General features: G+C 36.3%; 1 protein-coding gene across 3 annotated transcripts in view; it reads left to right on the forward strand.

Annotated features, from left to right (window-relative positions):
• The window catches only part of SMARCE1 (SWI/SNF related BAF chromatin remodeling complex subunit E1), a 44,697-nt gene continuing 32,166 nt past the window's right edge, over positions 1-12,531 (forward strand). For all 3 annotated transcript variants that reach the window (XM_081344867.1, XM_081344868.1, XM_081344869.1), the window contains exons 1-3: positions 1-77; positions 2,862-2,903; positions 5,398-5,441. In XM_081344867.1, coding sequence (XP_081200993.1) covers positions 2,897-2,903; positions 5,398-5,441 — 51 coding nt within the window. In that variant the 5' untranslated portion in view covers positions 1-77; positions 2,862-2,896. The remainder of the gene's footprint in view (positions 78-2,861; positions 2,904-5,397; positions 5,442-12,531) is intronic.

A 12,531-nucleotide genomic window follows, 5' to 3' on the forward strand; every position in this document is an offset into this window, starting at 1 on the left:
CGATCTGTATCTACCTGGTTCCTTTTGGGTTCTGAGAGAAAGGAGAGAGAGAGGCCCGGGCGTCTGGCGCGAAGCTGGTGAGTCCGCGGAGCCCGGACTTGATGTCTCTTAAAGAGACGGTGTGAGACGGAAATCTTCCCACTTACGACGGGCCTTCCCACTGCAGTAACCGTTGGAAGATTTTTCTTCTTACTTTTTAACTTCCTTCTGTCGGCCGAGATGAAGAACAAATGCAAGGCCCGCGGGGGGGGGCGAAGGGGTGGATTTTATTGTTTTCTGTTAAAGCGACGGGTAGAGCTTTTAACTTCAGAGTACTTGCTTTTAAAGTCTTGAGATATAAGCTTAATACTTTTTGCCCTACCTTTTGTTTTTGCTTCATATGGTATTGATTCAGATCAGATGACATAAGAGGGTAGTGGACTGTGAACGATTTTCTCTCGTTCCTCGTCGACAGTATAATGTTTTAGTTATAGGTATTGTAAAGATTACTAGTAAAATGAAGCAAATGTATCTTGGGTACCTTTAAGTACTTTTAAAAAGCTGAGAGTTACTTGTTTTATCCTATGCCAGCAAGCCAAAGGAACTGGAATACACATGGAGGTTTCAGCTAGTAGCATCTATGAAGAATAAAAACACTGAAGATGAAATGTACTGAAGTCCATCAAATCTTATTTCTGCTAACCTTTTACTTTTGATGGTATTTTAAACTATAAAGTTTATAAAAATATATGATGTATCATCTAAGCCAAAATGTAGTTGGCTTGGTTGTGATTTAATGTATTCTGTGTCTAGATATTACAATGTGTAAACATAGGTTTATTCAGTAGCCTATTTTTTTAAAAAGGTTTGGTGTATCACGCTAATGAAGTTTTTGTGTCATCCAAGTGCATTATGACTTGTGAAATCTAAAATATCAGATCCTTGTCATGAGTAGCATGTAAATACCAAAAAAGCAGAATAAAGTAAAAAAAAGCAATGAATAAGCATTTATTCTATTCTTAAGACTAACCATGGAATTGGAGGGAAATACTACGTACCCACATCACGCAGTTTCTTTCAGATTAAACAGCATTATGCAAAGAGCAGAAAAAGTGTAAAAATAATAAACTGAAAAAGAAACATTGCTAAAACTAGTTTACATTAACCATCTCCTATTCCACTATGTCAGTATATACAACTTCATGCATAATCTTTTGTTTTCAAGCTTATCGCTTCCCTCTCTTTGAAAATCTTATCAAGTTCAATCACAACTTCCCTGATCTTCCCTTTCCCCATGATTTATTCACTCTGCTTCCTTTTGCTTGTGTTGTGTATGTTGTAATTTTTTCTAGAGAACCAAACCATCTTATGCTCTTTCTACCTGTCATTCACAGCCCTCCTTCATTCAGCACTCATGCATTCCTTATATCGGGGGTCTTCAAATTTGCCCTTTTATGACTTGTGGACTTCAACTCCCAGAATTCCTCAGCCAGCGTGCCTGGCTGCGGAATTTTGGGAGTTGAAGTCCACAAATCATAAAAGGGCCAAGTTTGAAGACCCCTGCCTTATATTATGTCCTTTTACTCTAGCACACAGAATTCTTAAATACCCCACATTTCCACTGTACTTAATTTCTCCTTATATGTCTCTCACTTCTGCATAACAAAAAGAGTAAAAGCAGTCATATACACAGCCAAATTTTAATTCTACAGAAATCATAGGTTCCATATTTTGGACACTTTCTGTTATTAGTCCATTTGAAATATCTAGATTCAAAAATAGTTGGCTATGCTGCACTGTTTTGCCAGCTAAGATAGGAGCAAGAGTTTTAGTAGAATATAGATTTTCATACTTGTGTTCCTTAAAAGTTTTTGGTGCAGATTATAGAAAAGTATATACGCATTTATGCTCATGTCCAATAGAGTTGGTTGGAATTGGGCAACATCCAAATTAAATAAATAATAAAACTTCTAATATCATCATAAGCATTATTATATCCATAAACATATTAAACAAACAAGAGGACATCACAAATCCTTTCTTTACTCTCTGTTTAGTGTTGTACAATTTGCTAACCATTTCTATCACATTCAACAACCAGCCTTCAAATCTTATTAATGAAAACTGGACATTATTCCATAATTCAAATGTATTTATCATATACTTTTTTTAAAAAAATTGTGAGCATATGCTCCTTTCTCACATTGATACCTGTTGTCACCAAATGTCACCAAATGAATTCTGACAATCTATCCGGGCACACTCATCAAAGTATTAACATTAGATTTCACATTTATTCTTGTTATCATTTCATTCTTCCCATAATTAGGTATCAATGCAGTCTTCACACAGTTTCTAAACAAGTTGCACAAGTATGATGTATGGATAATGCTAACTGTAAAATACAACAATTGATTTTGACCCTTGTTGCTACTTGTATATTTTCTTATCTCCATCTCTTCATATATACAAAATGACTTAAAATACCTAATAGAATACTTCTGTGATCCAAATTGGTCATATCACACTAGTAATAAAAAAATTGAATTGTAGACTACAAGCAGGACTTGAACATCAATAATGTCTCACCATATTAATTTTTATAAGATGCTTCTAATGTTTCTAAGAAATAGGATTTTTGGTATATTTCTTTAACAGTAACTCTTGATTGTAAGTTATTCATATACTTCAGAGCTCAGGAACTACAAATAAGTTTACCATTGTTTAAAATTATAACTCACTAAGGAGTATTTGTGTCTTTATATATTCTCTTCCATTTGTGTGTTAACTGTAGGAGTTATTAATGAACTGCAGTGGACCAACCAGTATAACAGGCCAAGATAGACTTTATTTTACAGCATTTTGTTATTGCTGTTTTTCAGATCTAATTTCCTCTGATTGAAACCTATCTACCAAAATGTCAAGTAAGTTAAGCTGTATTTTGTTCTTAATTTAATCTACAGTATTCATAGAAGTTATTATTTGGTAGCTCAGCATAGGTCAGGGGTATCAAACTGCCAGCCTGTGGGCCGGATGCATCATAGCAAAACTGTGCCCACCCCATTTTTGTCAATGGCAAAAAAGTCATGATACGTTGCAACACGTCACTTGACGTTGCAAGCTTGATACTCCTGGCATAGGTTATACCTGTGGACAAACCTGGTTTAGAACAAGCTCCATTTAGCACATATGTGTTCAAATATCACAATACACTAATGTGGCTTCTTTGGTTTTGTATTAGTACAGGTAGTCCTCAACTTACAACCATTCATTTAGTGGCTGTTCAAAGTTACAACAGCACTGGAAAAAGCGATTTATGAACATTTTTCATGCGACCATTGCAGCATTCCCATGGTCATATGATAAAAATTCAAACATTTGGCAATTGATGTATATTTATCATGGTAGCAATGTTCCAGGATCACATAATTCCCTTCTGACTAGCCAAGTCAATGGGGAAGCCAGATTCATTTAACAACTGCAGTGATTTACCTAACTTTGGCAAGAAAGATCATAAAATGGGGCAAAATTCACTTAACAACTGTATTATTTAACAATGGAGTTTTGGGGCTCAATTATGGTTGAAAGTCAAGGACTACCTATATATTGTGGGATATCAAGTATTATATTTTGGGATTATTTTTATTTTTATCGAACTTGAATGCCACCTATCTTGCCAAAGGTAATTAGTATTGAAATTAATTTTATGGACTATTCAGCAAACCAAGTTTCAATAAGCCATTGTTTAAGGCTATACAAGTAGTCATCAACTTACAATAGTTCATTTAGTGACTTTTCAAAGTTACAACTGAACTGAAAAAAAAAAGAATTAGGAGCATTTTTCACAGTTATGGCCGTTGCAGCATCCCATTGTCATGTGGTCAAAATTCAGATACTTGGCAACTGGTTCATATTTATGATAGTTGCTATGTCCCAGGGTCATGTGATCACCTTGTGCAACCTTTCACAAGCAAAGTCAATGGGGAAGCCAGGTTTACATAACAACTGGATTACTAACTTAACAACTATGGCAAGAAAAGTCACAAAATGGGGCAAAACTCACTTAACAAATGTCTCACTTAGCAACATAAATTTTGGACTCATTGTCATAAGTCGAGGACTACCTGTATTTTAACCTATTATTTCTAAATAAGATAAATGTATTTAGTTCAGTCTTATATGTCAGATACACAGTTTGCTCTGTGATTCGCCACATGGATAAGGATGGTCATAATGCCGGTGGCAAGTTTAGTAACTTTTAAGAAAGTACAAAAAAATGAGCTGATTAATAAGTAAGTTACAGCAATAAATAACTGTTACAAAGTCAAACGTAAAATAATTATTTCAGTCATTAATTTTCATTTGCTCTGTTGTATGCATATTAAAGTCTGGATTCAAACCAGTACAATGGGTTGACTCTTGACATTAAAATAGATCTCAGATTTAGTCATCTCTAAACATTGTTACATCCATGCCATCCTTTCTCTGCAATCCCTGTATTGTGTCAGGATCGCTTTATATGGACCTTGATGTTGACCACCATTGAATTAATCCTAGATTTAACTTCCTTAAAGTTGAGTCTTCCATTTGGTTTTGAGAGTACTATGAGTACTTTTTGCAAAATAAACGTTTGGACATTACTTTGGTTGCTGGGTACAGGCACTTATGCAAAAATTTTGAAATTTTGTTACCTGTTAAATGAAGAATAAGGACAGAGATTTAGCACTATTCTGTCTCATATGCATAGGATGTCCTTTACTAGGCAAAGCAAAATAAATCATAACCCATGTAAAGACTAAACATCCATTTACATGAGAAAAGGAACAAGCGGATAAGTCTAGGGCAGGGGTCAGCAACCTGAAACAGTGAAAGAGCCACTCGGAACCGGTTCCCTCACAAAAGGAAAAACTGGGAGCCGCAAAAAATGTGTGCACATGCGCGCATGCGCAGAACAGGGTTTGACTGAAGAGTGGAGCCAAGGCGAGATATGCACCTACCCTGCATATTTGAATTGATTGGTTGAACTTTTTTAGTCCCACTTTTTTTTTTGGACTGCACATGGCAGAGGACTAGGAGCCGTAGGAGACGGCTGAAAGAGCCGCATGCGACTCCGGAGCCGCGGGTTGCAAACCTGTGGTCTAGGGTCTAGCTAGGAGACTAATAGGACATAGAATAAGGGTCCTGTATTTTTTGAATATTCTTGAACTTGTTTTTTTCATTCACCGCTTAACTTTCAAGAATTGCATACGACCTTAAAATCCACAGCTTGGGCATTCCTGTAACATGTGAACTATGTTGTAGAGTTGCATAGGTATTTTTTTATTCATTCATATTTTGATTTGCTGTTCAAAACTTAATTTGAAGTCCCTGTGTTATAATACCTCAACATAGTTATTTTCCCCCTTCTTTTTAAAACAGAAAGGCCATCTTATGCTCCACCACCCACTCCAGCCCCCACAACCGTAAGTATGGAAGTTTTTTTTTTTATTTTGCAAACTCTGATCCCTGATTTCATTTTAGCCCCACAGAGACAATGCAAGGGACAAGTTTTATGTATCCTGTCACCCAGTAAGATTAAACTTTGCCTGAAATCAACACCAAGATGTTTTTGGAATCCTGTCAGTTGGCAGGATTTATTTAAAAAATAAAGATTTGAACTTTCCATGTGTACAGAATTCACTCTCTGTCTTATGATATCATTCCATTTGATCTGACGTCTAAAGTTTAATTTTGGAAATATTTTTGTTTTTAGTGTTTACAAAGGTTGCACTTTTAAGTGAATTCAGTGTTGATATATCTCTAAAAAAAACCTTATATCTAAATATATTATAAAAGGCTATGGCTATACATCATTAGAAATCAGAAAGCAGATATTGTCTTTATAATATGCTAAGCCAGGCATGTCAAACTGCCAGCCCACAGGCCGGATGCATCACGCCTAAACTGCACCCACCCCTTGCCGGCATTGGGGAAAAAGTTGCGATACGTCATGCAACATCACATGATGTTCGCGAGTTTGACATGCCTGTGCTAAGCAAAAGCATGTGTATTGTTAATAATGGGATAGTTTTTCCTAATATGCTATTTTCATCTTGTATTTATTTTTAAAGACTGAGAAGTAGAGGCTTTGTGAAAAAAAATTGTTTTGTAACTATGAGATAAAAGCAGAAAAAACTGTACAAAATGGTATATAAAGTTTTCAATCCTTAGTGAAATGTAACAGTTCTGGTCTAAACAATAAAAGATAAAATTCTTGATTAAAAATGTTGACATTTGTGGTGCACAGACTGAAGAATAGATGATAAAAAGAAATAACTTGGAAAATAAAAGGCTACAATTAAATCTAGGCTTAAGAAATCTGTTGTTCATAGCTATCTTTGGGATGGGGTAATTGTGAGATACATATAAATGATGTTTGCAGATTTGATTTTCACCTGTATTTCTAAAGCAGTCTTCTTGAGTAATGATTTATGCATTTGTCACATGATTGTTTTTCTGCATCATTATAGAATGGTTTAAAACAGAACAGAACAGAAGCATATACTTGATACCAGATATTAGGATAAGAATCTTAAATTTGCCCATTTAAAAATATTTCACTTTGTCTTTACCCAAGAAATTAGTTTTTGAAGTTAATGAAATTTGAAGTATATTGAAATAAGATATATATCAGGGCGTTTCAACCAGTGGTACCGGTACCACCTGTGGTACATTGGCACCTGGCAGGTGGTACGCGACCATCCTAGAAAAGTAGCAGCGGTGGAGGGGAATGAGCTGAACCAGTGGCAGCACCGCACAAGCCTGAGCGAGAGATGACTGGAGCTGCAGGGCTGTCAGGGCTCAGCAGAAGTGCCAGGATCAGCGCCAGGCTCCAGCTGGAGCTCAGCGCTGATTCTGGCACTTTTGCTAAGTCCAGAAGAAGCGCCGATCAGCTGGAATGTTGCAGCATTTCCAGGGTATTGTGATTTACATTCAGATGCTTGGCAACTGATTCATCTTTATGACGGTCACAGTGTCCCAGGGTCAGGTGAAGTGACCAAAACCTGCTGCAACCACCCAGCAGAGGAGGGGGGAATAAAAACCAAACACACACCCCCACACCATCTCCACTGCCAATCCTCAACAGAAATGCTCACAACAATGAAAACCTCGGACAGGAGGAAGAGCGCCCCCAGGCAGGTGTCTTGCTCAGCTGGGGCTTGGGGGCACTTTTTTCATTGCCATTGTAACTTCGAACAGTTACTAAGTGAACTATTGTAAGTTGAAGACTACCTGTACTTCATCACTTTTTTCCTTTTTGGGGGGGAGGTCATCCAAGTTTTTGATACCTTGCTAGGCAACTGGTGGTACTCGGATGTTGTCATATCCTAAAAGTGGTACAATGGGTAAAAAGATTGTCCTGATATATATCACTTCCCCATACTATAGATTATTTTTAAATTGTCAGTGATAATAATATTTTATGCAATGTATTCTTCCTGCCACTTTGTTAAAACTATAGTTCATCTAAGTAGAGCTAGTCCTCAACTTATAACAGTTCATTTAGTGACCATTTGAAGTCACAAAGGCACTGAAAAAAATGATTTATGGCCATTTTTCACCCTTACAACTATTGCATCATCCCCATGGTCACTTGATCAAAATTCAGATGCTTGGCAATTGACTCATATTTATAACAGCGCCCCAGGGTCATGTTATCCCATTTTGTGACCTTTCACAAGCAAAGTCAATGGGAAAGCCAGATTCACTTAACCATGATACTAATTTAGCAACTGCAGTGATTCACTTAACAACTTTGGCAAGAAAGGTCGTAAAATGGGGCAAAATTCACTTAACAAATGTCTCGCTTAGCAACATAAATTTTGGGCTCAATTGTGATCATGAACTGAGGACTACTGTATCATTTGCAACCTCAGAAAATTTAGCATCTTGCTAATGGTTTATTCTTCAAAATTTTCTATTGCTTGCATGATTTCCATGCTTTCGATCAAGAATAATGACCCAGTAGTCAGTATTATTGAGCAGTCGAAATATTCTAATGTTGAGGATTGTATTCCTGTAACATTTACAGACTTTAGGAATATCTCAAAAAAAGATCTCTGTGATCTTCCTCTTTCAGTTGCTTTCTGCTTGGTTCTTTGAGAAGCACCGTCTGATCTCTTTGATGATCTTGAATTATACAGGCACTCATGTGAAAGAGATTTTGATTTTATTTATTTTTAATAAGATAATCTGTAGGTCCCATGTGATCTATCTGTCTCTAGAGATAAATTATCATAGAATCATGGAATAGAATTCTTTATTGGCCAAGTGTGATTGGACACAAGGAATTTGTCTCTCGTACATAAGCTCACAGTTTACATATAAACAGCAAGTAATAGGTCATAGAACATAATAGACAACAATTGATAAATCATAAGAAACCAATAGCAGAGGTATTATTTAAGAGATATTAAAATATATAATTATTGCTGCCCCTGTTGAATAGTTTAACAAACTAACCCACACAATATTTTTTCTGCATATAGATTTGCTGTCTATTTACCATACAACTGTTATAAAAGTAGCAAGTTTTCTTTACAGATTCTTTGCAGACACTTTCCCAGATAAGCTTAACTAAATACTTTAGACATTTTTACCAGCAAATAAATAAAATTAATTCTCCTTTGCCTTTTGCCTTATTTTGTTGCTCAACTGAAATACTTTTCTATGCTATGGGATTTTAATTTGGTTTCCACCCCAAATATAGAGAGACAATTGGAGGAGGAGGAGGAGGAGCTAAGATGGCGGAGAGGCAGCAACCACTGTAAATAGCTCCTCCGGAAAAGTATTTCTTTATCACCGTATTTTTATTTCTTATCACTCTATTTCATTTTATCATGGTATGTTAAAACTATTGTTTTAAATACCATCTTCCGTTGCCTTATTGGAAGCCTCAGCACTTAGAAAGAGCTGAGAAAACTCCAGGACATTCCTAACCATCATGGGAAAAAGTAAGAAGAGACATCCTACACAAGCTGCGTCCAAGCGCAAAAAACAGAAAGCCAAAAAGAAAAGGAAGCCAACTCGTGTAAGTATTGTTACTCCCTCAAACCCCTCCATTGGATATGATGTTTTAGAGTGGGATCTACAAGCAGAGTTCAAAAGTCAACAGCTTAAAGATCTCTCCTCAATGGAAGTGAACTCTTCCCCCCTCTGAACACATGCTGCAATCTGCTCTGCAGCTGCAGTTATTACAGGACGAGGATGTGAATATTAACCTGATAAACTTAAATAATGAAAGCGTAATTAACTTTTTAACCAGGGAAAACAGTGCTTTATGTCTTTGACTTGTTGCCCACAGTTAAAATCAAAGTGGACTCGTTAAAAAACATCTTTGTAAAACAACTCTGCTAAAGCACAGATTTTTCAGTCTCAAATGTGCCAAAAAGCAACCAGCAGGGAAAACATGGGCAACCTTACTCCTACACCAAGGAAAAGAGAAAACAACTATCAGAGAGCTGACCATTCCTGTGGGAAAGAATGAGAAACAAGTCTCCGGTGGGCATGTAACCAAAAGAAAAATTTAAATTGTAATTCTACCCGCAGCCTAAACAAATCACCTTAGAAATATTAAATAATAGAATAAAAAGTTTGTTGGGGAACAAAAAGACTAATTATCTTATCTTCAAGCCAGTTACATGCTGTGAAAAATAAGTGATTGATTTATAGCAGGCTGAGGGGTTTCCCCTCTACCAAAAGCTGAGAGCAAATTTTGCTTACTTTTAAGCCGGTCACAATTTCCAATACGTTGTTTAAAGTGAGGCCCTTTCTTCATACTTTTTTCAGTTTTTCTAAAACATGAGTTGTGCTCAGAGGAACCTGGCCACCCCTGAACCAATCTGGCTGAGGGAGTATTGCCACTTTAAAGAACAAATGTGACAACTCAACTTCAGATAACCTCAAGGACACTTTACCAGCTCTCGCCCCTCCCCCCCAAAGAGATTACTGCCTGTGCAAAAACTGTTCTACCTACAGCAAGTCAGTGCATAGATTGTTTTTTGGGGAAAAAATCTAATTCACTACTCACAAATTCAGAACAGGCTGATATTATTGAGGACAGGGCAATTTGAGAGAACCTCTAGTGGCAACACATAAAATAGCCATTGATTTGGTTTGGTCAATAAATGATCTCTTTATTTGTGATATAAACCATTATCTCTCTCAGCAGTTCCTAGCATTGATTGAGGGAGACATCATGTTGCTCTGAACATCTATATTTCAACCACTCCAAATACTAAGATTATGTCAATAGATCTATCTTACAACCTTACACAAATAACTATTCTTAACTTTACTGAAGAGAAATTGCTTCTCACTTTAACTTCTATTTATTTCCCAACATCCCTTGATCATGCATTTTTCAAATTTGGGGAAAAGTGGAAAATTAAATTAGGGGTATTTAATTACACCTTTCCACTGCCCATATCATCATTTCAGAAGACTTCAATGACAGACTAGGCCCAAATGACAATCATTTTTTGCCAAATTTTTCTAAATTCCACTTAATATACAGATCCCCCCCCAGTCTAATTAAAGAATCCAAAAATTACAGCAAAGACTTCAGGGGTTTCCAGATACTGTAGACATTTTATAAGCTGTACCTGCAAATTTTGAATACTATTGGCAGAGCGCTTGCATTGGCAGGAATGAGGCCCTCCTTGCTTGATTAAATTGCAACATCAAGAAATTTATCTTCCTCAATTTTCTTATTTCATATTGACAGCTGTCCTGAGTGAACATTGTCCCAGTATGTTGCTTCTAAAGCTCTTCGTTGTCCTCTTTCTGAATACTTATCCTATTCCATCCAAAGCTATCCCCAAAAGACAAACGAAGTTATTATTTGATCAATCTGATTTTATTTCCTTGACCTCAGCCATGTTCTGGTCTATGGTCTGCACAATATGCCATAATATTAACTCTAACCCTTTTAAGATACTTTAAAATAAATATATTTTTCTTTTTATCATAACTGTAACTCTTGTGTTTTATTTGCAGATCTATTACTGAATAAAGATTTGACTTGATTTTGTTGCTGCATTTTGTGTTTTAAAAAGGATAATATATGTCCTCAAAAGTTTGTTTAAAAGCATAAAATAGATATCAAATACAAAAAGTTGAAGAAATAAAATGAAAAATGCTTTCTGCTTAACCTCTTTATTTCTTATGACATACCACATTTTAAAATATGAGAATGACCACTGAGCATTTCAATCCTTTAGGTATGTGGATGTGTGTTGTAGGGACACTTGCACAGGAATTCCTAGATGTTACATTATAGATTTGAAATACATGGATCAAAGTTTCATGATTTTGAAGTGTATTGAAAGCATTTTCATTTGGATTAGCTGAAGATCTAGGAGTTTAATAAATATGGTTTTAAGATTAGAGTAATAATTTTAATGTATTCTATTACTAAATGTGAAATTTTCCACTCAGCCAGAGGGAAGGACAGCTATTAGAGTAGTTGTTGATGACACTTTATGTGACCTAACGCATTATTTGACTTACAAAGTAATTTGGTATTCTTTGTTCCTTGGTATATTTCCTCCTATTCAATTGGGAGGAAAACTTTTTGTCCACACCCGTGGGCTGCAAATTCAGCTGATAGAAGGAAATTGTAGACACAAGAGAAAGCATGTGATTCCAAGGTTATTAACTTATCTACCATAAAAACTGTTAGCTAATCACGCATTCATCTTTCCTGTAATGTTGTGCTATATACTGTATTATTTTGTATTGTAAAGAAAACAAGCTATATTTGACCTGTATTTGAAATTGCCCCTACTTTCTATCCTTTAGCTGTTTTCATACATACTGTACATACATGCATGCATGTATATGTATACAAATACACCAGCAAAATTCAGTATTTTTACTACATTGTCTGTTTAATATAAGGGACGTGGTGGCTCAGTAGGTTAAGACGCTGAGCTTGTCGATCAGAAGGTTGGCAATTTGGTGAGTCAAATCCCAAGTGCTACGTAACAGAGTGAGCGCCTGTTACTCGTCCCAGCTTCTGCCAGCCTAGCAGTTCGAAAGCACGTAAAAATGCAAGTAGAAAAATAGGGACCACTACGGTGGGAAGGTAACAGCGTTCTGTGCGCCTTTGGTATCTAGTCATGCCGGCCACATGACCACCGAGACGTCCTCGGACAAACGCTGGCTCTTCGGCTTTGAAACGGAGATGAGCACCGGCCCCTAGAGTTGGAAACAACTAGCACGCATGTGCGGGGGTACCTTTACCTTTATGTTTAATATCTACAAATTATTTCCATTTTTTAACAAACATTGTATGGTACAGTATGATATGACAATATTTTAAATATAGGTGTATTTTATAGAGGGGTTTCTTTTTAATGTAGATATTCTTGAATTAGTTGAACTTTCTAAACAGGATAGCATGTTACACAGTGATCTGACCTGAACATAATACTGAACTATATCTTAGACCTGTGTGCTTCTACCGATTCCCTAGTCCAGAGGTGGCAAACCTATGGCACGCATGCCAGA

The sequence above is a fragment of the Vipera berus genome (assembly GCF_964194415.1).
Source record: "Vipera berus genome assembly, chromosome: Z".
Classification (NCBI taxonomy): domain Eukaryota; kingdom Metazoa; phylum Chordata; class Lepidosauria; order Squamata; family Viperidae; genus Vipera; species Vipera berus.